The following is a 14,766-nucleotide window of genomic DNA, read 5'->3' on the forward strand; positions in this document are numbered from 1 at the left end:
ACAGATTTTTAGGTAATCTTTTTCTGTTAAATCGAATTTAAATTGATCAGCGCTCAGAAGATCTGTCTCTCTCTCTTTCTCTCAAAGAATGCTGAATAAATTATACAAAATTCCAAATCATATAAGGACAAAAGAGTCAAAATTGCAATTATTGTGTACTATAATTCAAAGATAATTTGAACTTAATAATGAGTTTATTCACTTTACTGCAACCTTCATTATATACTATGCGTTTTGTAATTTCTTGTTGATTGAAGAGGACCACATTACATGGTCGAAACGTTCCTGTAAAATACTTTATTTGTGTCTTTGAATTATAGCACATAATAACTGCAATTTTGGCTCTTTTGTCCTTGTATGATTTTGAATTTTATTTAATTTCTTAGAATCTTCTTAACCTTTGTTTAATTTTTGAATAAATTATATTTTAATAATAATAAATTAGTGGTTTACATGACACCTGGAATACATAGATATTACTATTATCACTATTATAACATCCTTATTAACCAGTACTTTTTCCAACAAGAAAAATATAATCGCATTAATATTTGGAAAATTAAGTCGCAGTTTGACATAATGCAAGATGTCAGGAATATCAGGTTGCATGATATCGCCCGTATTTTCCGAAAAGCCGAGTGACGACGAGAGAAGATTCACATGCTGGGTCGTGTGCTAGAAATATATATATACTGAGAGATTTTATTCTCCCCGGAGTACCCTCCATTCGAGGTATGAATGGGTCCGAATTTCTCACGTTTCATTGTGCACGGCTCGAACCTCGTCGTTCAGCTACCGGTATGTTACGCTTGACGACTTGTAATGGATACCAGTAGAAACACGTCTATGATGTTTCTTATTGTGTTCATCTTCGAACGTGAGTAACGTAATCTTATCTGGACATATTTGTACTTGAAAAATTGTGTATAAAGAAAGTACCAATGTTTATCTCTCCAATTCTCGATTATAGATGTATTAGAACCCGCGAGTGTTTCAAAATCTGGAACTTCACCAACAGCTAAACAGGTAATTTTAAATGTTCCCAGACAACATAATGTCTAAAATCGAGACATAAGACGTCTTAAAGATAATCTTTAAAATGCCTTAAAAACATTTATACGTAAATCGTCTGAAAGACATCTTAAAGATGATCTTTAAGACGTCTTTTGTCCCGATTTTAGACATTATGTTGTCTGGGTTATTTAATTTTACTTAGTTAATATTACTTCAATTACACAGGTCAACAAATTAAAGGGAATTTAATATCACATGAAACTTTATATTGATTTCCGAAGGAATTTGGTGCACTGAATCCAAATCTGGTCTCAGAATGGCGCTATCACGTCAGGATTTTGAGATATTCTAACCTAAAGGTACAAAAATGGCTGTTTTAAGGCATTATTGAAGTTTCCTCTTGGTTGCATAAAATTTTACCGACAAAAACTAAACAAAGTACCATAAAGTCTTGTTCTTCAATTTCTATTATCACGAATCTGGACTCAGATTTCCAAAATTCTTTTGGATTTGGAAATTTCATATTGGATCCGCCATCTTGAATTCTGAGTCCAGATTCGTGAGCAGCGACCTTCGGGACCCTTTAAACTACAAACTCTTTTTTCCAGAATTGCTCAAAACCAAAAGGGTTAAGGTATTTCAAATGAACCGACATCATCACTTTATTTGATTTTCTGTATACAGTAAAAACTTAAATCTGCTGTATCTCAGTGAAAAAAAAAATCCTATTGGACGTTCCAAAATGGAAATTGAAGGGCAAGACTCATACTTTACGGTACTTTGTTTAGTTTTTGTCGGTAAAATTCTATATAACCAGGAGGAAACTCCAATAATGTCCTAAAACAGCCATTTTTGCACTTTTAGGTTAGAATATCTCAAAATTCTGACGTGATGGCGCCATTCTAAGGCCAGATTTGAATTCAGCGCACCGAATTCCTTCGGGTAAACCTCTTACTTCTTTTGTGATAAAAACCTTGTAAACCTGTGTTATTAATATTGTTTCAAAAGTATATTTGATTAAAAATTTTTTATCGTAATCTTTGCTTATTCAAAAGTCAATTAAAGCAGTTAACGTAGTAGAGGAGACCGGGGCTATATGCTCTATATTTTAGAATTTCGAAGTATTTTACAACTTCTCAGACAATTGTTATGATTGACTGTATAAACATGGTAGAGCTAACCTCTTTTTATGTATCAATACCCGCCAAGACTCCGTTAATTTTGTTTTGTAATAACCAAAATATGAACATGCAGCAACATAGCCATCTTGCCCTGATATTGAATTCAGTTGCTCAGGAGTGTCGGGTAAAGAATATAAAATATGTATCCTGATTAATAGTTCCAGAGTCTCCCCGCGAGAGGTCTCCACAGCCCTTCTTTAGGCCCTTAATTATGAGCCAACTTTATCTCTTTCCCCCTTATGTTCGATTTCAATCATTTTAAGATTGCACTTATTAGCAAAAACAGTATATCATACACTTGCAAAAAAGTCGTTCTAGCTAATAATACACCGCTTGATTTTATTCAGTTACGATGGAGAATATTAGTAGAAAATTTCGAGAGGTTCGAAAATTTACTTTGCTATTAACAAATCAATTCTTTTTATTTCTTAACTGTAATATTATTTCGATTTTAATGAGACTCAGGGAAAAATATTTATGTTCTTAAAGGACCATTTCACGATTTTGTACCTATTATTCTTCTCAAGATAAACACAAAAAAACATATGAGCAGTATACCTCTGCCATATAGCCCCGGTCTTCCATATACATCGCCTCAGAACTTGAGAACTTGAAAATTTCTACAACTGAAGGACTGAATATCGATCTGTTTTCTCCTGAGATTCGCAGATACAAGACGAATGAAAGGAATGAAGATGCGATATCGATTAGAATCGGCAAGAAAAGCCTGAGAACGTAACATTTTGTCGATGAGATATTCGCGCGGCACAGAGGGAGAGAGAAAGAGAGGCCGCGGCCAACGGAGGTTCGCCCGTCGCCTTCGTGCAATTACATCCAATTGTGGCAATTTAGTCCAATTGACGTTAACAGGCTCAATTGGCGAGCCCTCGCTGCGGGCAGCACCGGCGTCGTTAAACGGTCGACATACCTACGACGTAAAAAAAAGCGGATGACGCGTGCAAGAAGAAAAAGAAGAGGTCCGCCAATGTTCAGAGGTCGGCCGCATCCGCCTCCCCCTACTTCCCCCTCTCTACGTATTTTTCTTTCGCTGTATTGCAAATATGTACATGTGTAGTATGTCTGTCTATTTAGTAATTGTATATACACAATTTATATTAAATATTTTTACTTACGAGCATACGCAACAAACATTCTTTCTCTCCCCCTCTCTCTCTCTCTCTCGTTCATACTTTATCTCTCTTCTTTCCTAACAATCTATTGATATTAGGAATGTCCGTGACGTAAGACAAAGACGTGATGCTTCACGACAAATACTTCGTGTGATATAAAACACACTTCGCTTAATACTTCTCGTGAAATACTTCGCCGGATGCTTTGTTCTTTAGTCCGACATGGTTCTAACATAAAATTTGTCCACAACTACTTGAAAAGATATCTCATAATCGCGCGATATTTCTCATACGAGGTAAGTAAGAGGTTAACACGGTGATCAGAGGGTAGCATATAATTTTTACGGCGTGGTCAACGTCTCGTTAGTGCAGTTCCACAACGAGAGAGAATAAAACTCACACAATTGCCGCACTAGGACACCGCGGGTATCGAAGACCGGCGATTCTAGCAGGCTGGAAGCCCCGAAGAGGTGGAGTTGAAGAGGCCGAGCCACTTCGCCCCTACCCCCAGTGTGGAGGAGGGGGCGACAACGTATCGCGCTCGTGTTCTTATCTCTCCTCGAGCTTCATGCTTGCCGACCAATCGCCGGAAGAGAAGAGAGGTAGGGGAACTTCCTTTTCGCGCCACTAACCACACTGCCGTTCTGCACCGGCGTTCGTCCTTCTCTAGCGTGTTCGCTTGTTTTTCTCGCGCGGCAGTTTCTCGATTTCCATAACATACCCAACATTCAAATTCACAACTTTCCTGAAGCCTCGGAAGTCCAACTTCCCGAAGTAGCGAACCTTATTCCACAACTGGAACTGTCAGACCTTCGCGAGGAACAAGAAGAATGCTCTTCGTCTCACCCGAGGACAGTCTCGGTCGTCCCCTCATTTCCCCGTATCGCGTTCACACGCGTGTCCAGTTGGAATAAAGTTCACTGCTTCACACGCAGAGGCTGCGTATACACGGCGCGAAGAGGCTACTGTTCAAGTCGCGCGCTTCCGGTGCGCGACGGCGGCGCATCCGGTGACGCGCGAAAACACGATGGCGGATGGCGAACAGCGAGGGAAGTCACTGGCGAGCGCTCGCGTGGGCCAACTCTTCGCGGTCTTCCTTGTCTTCGCCAAGGTCGAAGCTCGAACACCTGGTCCCTGGTGTGACATCGCTTGACGACACCGTGGACGACACCGTGGACGACGCCGTTGCCGTCCAGCTGCCATGTTTACCCGTGGCGTTCGCGCGGAACGAGATGCAGCCGCGGCGGATGCCGAAGAGAAAGTCGCGGCGGCGCGGAGGGTCAGTGCAGGAGGCGACCCAGCAGGCGTGTTACTGCAGCCCGGCATCACCGGGCCTTCACTTATATCGTCGCTCGGCTAATAACGCTAGTAATGTGATATGATTAGCTTAGTTGAGTTCAGTTTAGTTCGTATTCGTTCAATTTAGTGGTTCGCCAGCAAAATCACATCGAGTTAAACCCATTTAGGCCAGTTAAGTTACCGACTTCTCCTCGTTCTCTTGCCGGCCGGCCGGCCAGCCGGGGCCGCAGCCTCCACGGCCGCGGGCGCATCCCCCGCGACGCACGGAAGTACCCTCCGGCCCGGGACACCCCTTCTCTTTCCCATCCTCGAGGCCCGCATCGCTCCCGGCCGTCGGCGTCGCCGCGAAATTGGAAATTAACCGCGCTCCGCGGGAGGTGTGCCGTCAACGGACACCTCGCTCCCCAAATAGACTAAAGTTGGTCGTTGATCAACGTGAGGGTGACGTTGGAATGATCAATTTTACGTCACGATATGCTCAGCGTTCAGAATCAGTTCGGCACGACTTATCCGCGGTTTCACGATACTCACGATGCGTCCGATAATGCACAGGATGTCCGGACTTGGGTGTAGCAACACTCGTGTGCAAGTAAAACTGGTCAAACTCAGAATTGTGAAAATATTAATTAAATTTTTCTCAATTTAATAATTGGTTTGAACAAATATGTTTCAATTCAACTAGTTAACGATTGATTCAAGCAAAATTAATCAAAGAATATTTAATTGACGATTAATTTCAACGAATTCAATTAAAGATCATTTAATTGACGATTGGTATGAGCGATGGGTATCAAAGATTGTTCAATTAATAATTGAATTTAGCAAATTCAATTAAAGACTGTTTAATTGACGACTGAACTTAGCAAATTTAATTAAAGACTGCTTAATTGACGATTGATATGAGCAAATTCAACCGATTCAATAGAAGAGCGTTTGATTATTACAATTTGTTTTGATAATATTCATCATCGTGGCATCGTGGAAAATGTCCATGATTGAGTAGGATCTATGTTGGAACACAGAATAACAATTGTTAGCAAGCAATCTTCGAAATATATGTGATATTATATTTGCAATCGCGATTTAGCTGAAAAACTGACGTCTGATTCTAAATTTAAATCTAAGTGTCTCACCTGGGGCAAGTTTTAAGTAACAACTATTAATATGGGCCTAAAATATGTCTTACTTAGGCTGCATTCGCTTTGGGCGCTTATGCGCTGTAAGCGTCATTCTATCTTCTTCCCGCATATAATAAGTGATAAAGATAGAATGACGCTTACAGCGCGAAACGCCCAAAACGAACGCAGCCTTATTCAGATGACCTTTACACGTCTTTAGGCCGTCTGTATCCATCGTTGTTAGACGATCAGAAGTCGCGAGAACTTAGCTAATCGGATAGATCGAGTGTTTGGGTGTCCGCTAGTTGTCTAAGGCCTATATTGATAATTGCTTGAAATTTATCTCACGTGAGAAACTCAAATTTTTATTCAGAATTAGATCTGAGTTCTCTTCTCAGTTGAATTATATGATATACATATGACATAATACCTGTAATCGCGATTCAACTGAGAAACTCTAATTCTGATCTAATTCTGAACTCAAATCTGAGTATCTCATTTGAGAGAAATTTCAAGTAACGACCACATACTTCTATATGCTACTAGACTGCTAACTCCCCAATGAAAAATTTTTCATATAAAATTATATAAAATTATATAAAAATATATATAATTATACATAATTATATATTATTATGTATCAAATTTGTCCATTCATGTCCATACATTCTACTTATATATGTAATTATACATAATTATGTATAATAATATATATAAATTCATATATAATTTTACATAATTACGCATAGATTTATATGTAATTATATATATTGTTATACATAATTGTGTATAATTATATATAATTTTATATGATTATATATAATTATACATAATTATGTATGGACAAATTTCATACATAGTTTTGCATGATAAATTTTTCATCGGGTCCCTAGTTATAAATAAGGCAAAAAGGGTTACCGGACATAACCCATAAAAAAAGAAGGGACAATGTTGGCCATCTTAAAATCTCTAGGTTCCATAAATTCATTTTTGAAAGTTAATATCACTGTTGCACGTTAGGAATATGTATAGAGGTGTAAAAGTTTCCTTGTGCCGCGCGTGGTCAGCTATGTGACGATGTCATTAAGTGAGTGACAGTTCATCCGAGTGTTAGGTTAATACACAGCATCTCCAAATTTTTTATTGTTTATATATTTGTGTATAAACGATGCTTATGTGATATTTTCCTCTCGTTCTCTTCATAAATTTTGTCCGAAAATATCACACGGCGGATATTTCGCAACAGATTTAAAAGAGATATCAAAGATATAATACTGTTAACTTCTTAACCTAACACTCGGATGAACTGTAACTCACTTAATGACATCGGCACATAGCTGACCACGCACAAGGAAACTTTTACACCTCTATACATACTCCTAACATGCAACAGTGATATTAACTTTCAAAAATTAATTTATGGAACCTAGAGACATTTAAGATGGCTAACATTGTCCCCTTTTTTTTATAGATTTTGTCCAGTAACCGCAAAAAGTGACGGCCATTTTTGTTAAGGCACTCCAAATATTCACATATTAATTTTACCTTAACCTAAAGATGGCTGCCACTATTCATACTACATTAAAATTTTGCCTCACTTTTCTACAGGCCGATTATAGGGAGTTAGCAATCTAGTAGTATACAGAAGTTTGGTACACTGAAAAAAAAAGTTTGGTAATACCAAATGCGTTTTACCATACCATTTGGTAAATAATAACCAATATGGTAAATGTTACCAAATGTTTGGTAATCAAAATTGTTAGTTTACATTAACTTTCATATAGTAATATTTATTTCTTATATTTAGTTGATATTATTTCACTAAATGTAGTAATTATAACACAGGCTGGATAATTATTACCAGAAATTTTTCTCAGTTTAACGACTATATTGATATGAACTTAAAGTCAGATCTGAGTACCCCACCTGAGGCAAGTTTCAGGTAATGATTATTAATACGGGTCTAGGTCCGAACAATTAAGCATCCAGATCGAGGGATAAGCATCTGTCGTGTTTTTACGTTCATCCTGTCTCGGAATGGCGGAACTACTCGCGATGACGGGTCGCACCCGCATCCACGCACACCGTTCGCCGAAAAAGACCTTATATTAATTGCTGCTTCCTTCATGCCGGTTATACCACCCCCGCTATCGATTCTGTTTCGAGATAAAAACTATCGGCGGATACGTACACCGTATTGTGGGGGTAAATTTTATATGGAATATACTACTTGACCTCTTCAATAATTGGATCATAATTTTCGATGATTAAGTCTTTGGAAGCAAATGTACGTGCCTGTGCGAAATTTTCACAGTTCACAGAACGTCTACAGTAAACTTCCGACAAAATGTTTATAGATGAAATATCTGAACAAACATATTAAGACATCCGATATTCCTATTAATAATTTGCAGAAAATTGTAACTTGAAGAAAATAACGAAAGACAGAATGAAGACAAGAGTAGTGATTATATAATAATTTTTCTCTGTTAGGTATAGAAACGTGAAAATAAATAAATAAGTAAATAAAAATCTAAAGTTTTCTCTTACGTGAGCTTAATAATTTTGCGATCATGTAACTCTCCAAACTATAGAAATGTGAAACTTTCTGCTTTTTTCGTTTCAGGTCTTAGGAAAAAGCAAAATTATTGAATAACTCATTACATCGCTGTTTCCGTTACTTCTTTTTTTTTAGTAATGACTTGATAATGGTATTACTGTTTTTTATTATTGTTTATAATTATTACTTTTATAGTTACTTCTCACATATAAAATATATCTATAAGAGATAGGTAGCGGCGAAAAGCAAGGAAGTTTTTTAAAAGTGGAAAAAGTAATGAAAATTGTAATAACTCGTTACTTTCTCTTGAATAATGATAATAATAACGAATTATTTCTCAAGATGAGTACAAATAAATTTTTTAATATTTTTTTCAATGTATTTATTACAAATTTTAAGAATGTATTACTATGTATTCTAAAAAAATTAATTTTTTTACAAGAATATTATAAAATTTCGTCGAAGAAAAAATGAGTTTAATTCTACATAATATGTGAACCAAGTTTTTGCTTTAATTTAATATTCTTCATTAAAATAATAAACTTACTAAGATTCAGAATGTATTCTTTTGAATAAATATGATGCTGATGATGAACTTGTGATAGATTTGCGGATATATAAACTTATGAAATATATGAAACAAATAATATTTATATATATACTGGAATGCAATATGTATTTTTTATAATGTTTATGACAACCTGGGAAAAAAGTTCATCATATAAAAATATATATGATTATATATAATTATATGTGAATTTTTTTTGTCCATATATGTGTGATCTTATATATGACCATATCTAATTATATGTCCACACATAAAACAAATATTGTTCAATGAAAAAGGGGAAATGATTTAATTTGATTTAATTAAGCGTCGATATCATGGGCTACCACAAATATAAGCATTTACTTTGATTGTTTCACAACGTCATACTTTTCAATGTGGGCATATATAATTATATATGATTATTATTATAATTATATAATCATATATGGACAAAATTGATATATAAACTTTCTTTTCCCAAGAAATTACTTTTTTTCGACGAGTAACGGCGAATAACGAGTAATACGGCAGGAGTTACTTTGAGAAAGCAACTTTACTAGCCCCGAAAAGGAGTCACATGATCGCCACCAAGACGACGCGAAGGTGGCAATAAGGTCGATCGGCGACCAGTCAAGGGGGTCACAGTGTGGCAAGAGAGAACGGCGACCGCGAGGAAATCGGCGCGGCGCGCGCGCGCTAATTACCAACGACGAAATTAGCGGTTAATATACGCGCGTACACACGCGGAACGGGGGGTAGTAGTTTGATTGGGCCAATTCGAGGCAATTCCTGGCGATTGCTGATTTCATTGAGCTTGCGCTTAAGAGCTCTCAGTGCCACGCCGCCGGCCAACCGACATGGATCTCATCTCTTCGAGGCGACCAAGGTGTGCACCGCGTCGCGGCACCCTCCGTGATCTCGATCGTCGCCTACTGGTCGGTATCGGTTGATAATCAATCGTTCATTTTGCACCGGACCGTCACTGAAAGCTGCGAATTCTTGTGGTGAAACGAAACACGTGTTATGGATGTTCACACGACGAATGTGACGCATATTAATTCGCAGTACACGGTTCCACTTGATCCCAAGTGTAGTCTTTCAATTCTCAGCCTCGTATCAGACAATTTACGGGACGCTTTATAAGATATGTTGCTTAGCTGCATCAAGTTACACTATATGTGCACTCAAAACATGAAGTAGATACACATTTGCTACTTGGTGGAAGAGAGAAGAAAATAAAGAGTTTAGAAAATAGTTCAGAAAGTGCAGCTATAACGAACAGACCTATTGATCTTGAAGTATATTTCCACGCACGTCGTTGATGACCTCATCACATAGCTAGAATGAAACGTCTAATGGATTCCATCTAAGTTCTTATTCTGAAGTTTAAGTAACATTTGACGTTACGTGTGCAAGAATCCTATATACAGCATCTATGAGTAGATTCTCTTCGCAGGAGTCAAAGGAGATGCGACATCATACTCCACTACGTCAAAGGAAGATTCCGGAAGGATTTGTATGATGTGGGATGTTCATCAAGACAAGAATGTACATGTTACTGTGTTATAACGGAAAGGTGCAAATAAGAATCACTAAACAATTAAGAGTTAGTTATAAGAGAGTTAAAAAAATTCATAACAGAAGTGCAAACGGAACTGGTGAATTCAAGATAAAATCGAAGCACAATAAGAGATCAACGCGACACACCCTCACTTCTTTACAGCCATGAAAAGGAATCCACAGCCTTCATCAGTACGTAAATCGAGAAAATCCTATCTAAGAGTCAAATTCTTAATCGTACATTGCTAATTATTAATCGACAAGACAGAAACGCAACAACCAGGTTGAGAAGACTGACAATTGGAACAAAGCTCGGGCGTTCCTAGTTAAAATATTGAAGAAGAAAAGAACAAAACCAGGTTAACTCCACCAGGTTCTCAGGCCGGAGAGTACCGACGCACTTTCTAACTGATTCCCACGAGTTCAACTTGCCAACCCCTGCGAATGTTCACCTCACACCCTTCTCGCCCGATCTACCCCGATGTGCAGACAGCGAAGCTTTTTTGCGCGCAGGTCGGGGGCGGTCGCTGCGGCCAGACTCGCTCACTGACTGTAGGGCCCGTGGGGGGATGGGTGCGGGAGTTGTGAAGGAAGCAGTGACGGTGGACCAGAGTGAGGCAGCATCACCGCGCCCGCATGGAACGCGGCGACGAGGCCGATCGGGCACCGCCGGCCAGGATTGGCCGGGGCCCGAGTATGGGGGCGGCCTGGCCGGCGCGTCGTCGAAAATATAAGCCTGTGTGAGTGGCGGCTGATTAGCCAGAGTCCGGGACGGAGTAGTGGCGCGAGAGTGGTGTCCCGATAACGAGAAGAGAGGACACGTTCAGGGAGAGAGCGAGCGGATGCGCACGGGGAGTCGGCTCTCCGCGGCTCGCACAGGCGGAGAGGTGGTGTGAAGCAGCAACAGCACGTCGTAGTCGTAGTCGTTCCCGTCGTTGTCATCGTCGGTTCAGTCGGTCTACCAAGGTCCCGTCCGATCGGCGGGACCAACGAGCGCATCAGTATCGTGCGAGTTAACGCCGCTTAAAACTAATCAAAATTAATCACAAGCCGGCCAACAATTGATCGCAATTGCCACGGACTTCGTGTTATTGTCGTCGTCGTCGTCGTCGTCGACGTCGTGGCCATCGTCGCGGGTCGTCACGGTGTGCGTATGAACGGACAATCGGCGATTTGCTTCTTCCTTCTTCCGCGACGAGGCCGGCCCACCGGGAAGCGGCAAGAGCCGCTGAAGCAGCGCGCTCGATTATGAGCCGCGAGAAGCAGTCAACGGTCGGCGTTGCTCTGGGATTTTAATTTAATCGAGGTGGTCGACACCCCGCAATCAAAACCTACTCTCGACCGGCAGACGTCAGTTGATGGAGGCAGTGAAGAGGAAGAAGATACTTCACGACAGATTACTTCATGAACGCAGCGAACGATGGACTACGACAACCGTAATTGCATTTCGGATTAACCGGCTCAATTAATTGGGATCCAATCACCTGCAATTCGGATCAATCGTTAGCGCTGGTGAACGTTATCAAGGTTACCGTTCAGTGGCGAATATCCGTATGCTTCACCGTTTATGGACGTTCCAGAGGATTTCGATACTTCGCAGCCACGTCGGAATATTCGATTGATCCCAATACGTTCCCGCGATTTTCTATTTTCGGGCAAGAGGATTTTCGTCGCGTCTCTTCACTGATCCGGAAGAGTGCATTGGACACATCGATTTAACGGCAACTGGTAGCTCCGAGACGTTAACTTGAAGTCATGATTTCATGGGAGACGCCTTCACACGAAGCCCTTCGGGAAGAATCAGTCACCAGAAGTCGTTAGAAGTGCGAATCGTTCTGAAACGTCACGATCCGATTGCAGTACAGCTGAAGCCTCCCAAATTCCCGCTTCAAATTAAGGGGTCGTAATTATACGTCACTCACGACGAAAAACACTTTGTATTTAAACGACGCTGAAGAGAACCACCTGTGAAGATGGATGGCGCTCCCTTCGACGACCCGATCTTCTCGGACTTCGGAGCGCGCGGCGGCAGCGGGGTCCACAGCATCCAAGTGATGTTGGGCCTGCACGGCGGTCATCACGGCGGCGATCTGATGCCGAGCGGCGGTCACATCCACAAGCTAGACTCGCCCAACAGCCCGTCGGCGCATCATCAGCATCATCAACTGCAACAGCAGCAACAGCAACAGCAGAAGGAGCTGAAGGAACTCGAGTTGTCCGGCATGTACGCGCCTATGGCGCAGGCCCAAGACGTCACGACGTCCACGACATCCGGCAACGTTACGCCGACCTCGACGACGCTGCAGCAGGGTCTGCAGCTGGGTAATGCGCTCGGCAAGAGGAAACCGGACGATCCCATCAACGCGCTCGCTCCTGGTAGTGTAGACCTTCATATCCAGTTCGCTTCAAAATTCTAGATTTCAGATTTAAGGTCATTTTTACCAAAGTAATTATACTGATCGTTTTAGTAATCTTGCAGGATCCCAACTGAGCTGCTATTGGAGAAAAATGGGAAGTGAAGAGTTATAAATGTGGATTAGCAACGTTACAGCTAAGCATAAAAATGCCTAACCAAATTTTGTTATATTAGGACGTTAGGACTTTCATGTTTAACTATACCCAGCAAACCACAAGTATCAGTAATATAACATTGATATTTGAATGTCAGCTCAACCATATAGTATTTCACGTAACTTTTACAAGTTATGCATATGTTATGTAACATGTAACAATAACATAACGAACTACATGGTTGTGCTGACATTACATATCTATGTTATATCACTGGTATATAAATATGGTGCAAGTTTGCTGGGTAGCGTCTTATCAATCTACATTTATAACTCTTCACTTTCCATTTTTCCTCAACAATAGCTTCCATTGGAATCCTGCAAAGTTGCTAAAACGATTAGTTTAATTGGGTAAAAGTGACTTTTAGAATGTCAGAATGTCAGAATAATTGAAGAAAAGAATAAATTATTAAGTACGCAAATTAATTATTCAATAAATTACTCACGTTTGGGAACCAATACGCTACTTGTAACGCCGTTATAAATTGCTTATTTTGACTTGGTAATAGTCTTTTTTGTCAGTAACGTTTTAAGATAACGTAATAACATTGTCGTCACTTTTGTCGTTACATATATAGAATAAATATACGTGGAAACAAACAAAGCAAATTGTGAAAAAAGAATAATTAAACTTGATGAGAAGAAGATAACAGAAATTGTAACGATTCGGCATTTTTTGAGCAACAACAACGAGCAACGAGTTATTATTTCAAAACAAGTAACGAGTTGCTTTTCTTAATGAGTAAAGAGCAGGGTTGGGAAATAGCACGTTACTGTTACAAATTACCCATTTTCGATTATGACTTAGTAACGGCGTTATCTTGTTTTGACAATAATGGCAACGTTAACGCAATCATATTTTCTGAATAACGGTATCGAATATAATTATTACTTTTATCTTTGATTTTCCACATATAGAATACATCAATGTATTTTATTTACTGTTTATTTACTCATTTTATACAGATTTGAATTGTAAAAAGAGAAATCTTTAAAAAAGTAACCGAAACTTGTAATGACTCGTTATTTCTCGAGTAACAATAACAGTAACAAATTATTTTCCAAATTAAATAATAGTAAGGGAATTACTTTCGTTAGTGGATAACGAATTGCTTTTAAAACGTAACTTCCGCAATCCCATGAATAATTCAAATGTGTTACTGTCGCAGTCAGTAGCGAAGCGCAGCCGGCCAAGAAGGACTCGAAGAAGAAGACTGACAGTAACAACATTAAGAAGAAGAAGACGAGGTACTTGTACGACGCGCGAGAATGCGTTAATTTTTTCCATTTTTAAAGTATATACTTCGATAATTCACGTCCGACTTCTTCTTCTTCTTCGCTCCAGAACGACCTTCACGTCTTTCCAACTGGAGGAATTGGAAAGGGCCTTCGAACGGGCGCCTTATCCGGATGTGTTTGCACGCGACGAGCTCGCGATGAGGCTCTCCCTGTCGGAGACACGCGTGCAAGTGTGGTTTCAGAACCGTCGCGCGAAGTGGAGGAAGAAGGAACCGCCGCGCAAGACTGCCGGCTACATGGCCGCAGGATCGGCCAGCCCCGGTCTGTCAGGTATATTTCTATCGCAAAAATTAATTCTCTCTATGCGTCTCGGAGGATCTGTGATTCCATCGTTCAAAAAAAAGAGTAAAAAAGAATATTATAAACAAATTAATATTGATTCTTTTTATGTATGAATGATAAGAATCACTATAAAAGAACCTGAAGTTAAATAAAAGAATTGATATATATATATATATATATATATATATATATATATATATATA

At 39.6% G+C, this 14,766-nt stretch overlaps 2 protein-coding genes across 2 annotated transcripts in view; both read left to right on the top strand.

Moving 5' to 3' along the window:
* Window positions 1–3,778: 3,778 nt before the first annotated feature.
* On the top strand, window positions 3,779–10,427 carry LOC116851011. The gene is made up of 2 exons (XM_032829983.1): window positions 3,779–4,693; window positions 10,309–10,427. The coding sequence occupies exons 1-2, from the start codon at window positions 4,360–4,362 to the stop codon at window positions 10,419–10,421; spliced, it is 447 nt and encodes a 148-aa protein (XP_032685874.1). The 5' UTR covers window positions 3,779–4,359; the 3' UTR covers window positions 10,422–10,427.
* LOC116851010 (homeobox protein ARX-like) overlaps window positions 9,711–14,766 on the top strand; it is a 6,855-nt gene continuing 1,799 nt past the window's right edge. The window contains exons 1-3 of the mRNA XM_032829982.1: window positions 9,711–12,788; window positions 14,152–14,230; window positions 14,328–14,551. Coding sequence (XP_032685873.1) covers window positions 12,386–12,788; window positions 14,152–14,230; window positions 14,328–14,551 — 706 coding nt within the window. The 5' untranslated portion in view covers window positions 9,711–12,385. The remainder of the gene's footprint in view (window positions 12,789–14,151; window positions 14,231–14,327; window positions 14,552–14,766) is intronic.

The sequence above is a fragment of the Odontomachus brunneus genome, unplaced genomic scaffold (assembly GCF_010583005.1).
Source record: "Odontomachus brunneus isolate Ranch 3 - 2012 unplaced genomic scaffold, Obru_v1 Obru_scaffold_164, whole genome shotgun sequence".
Lineage (NCBI taxonomy): Eukaryota > Metazoa > Arthropoda > Insecta > Hymenoptera > Formicidae > Odontomachus > Odontomachus brunneus.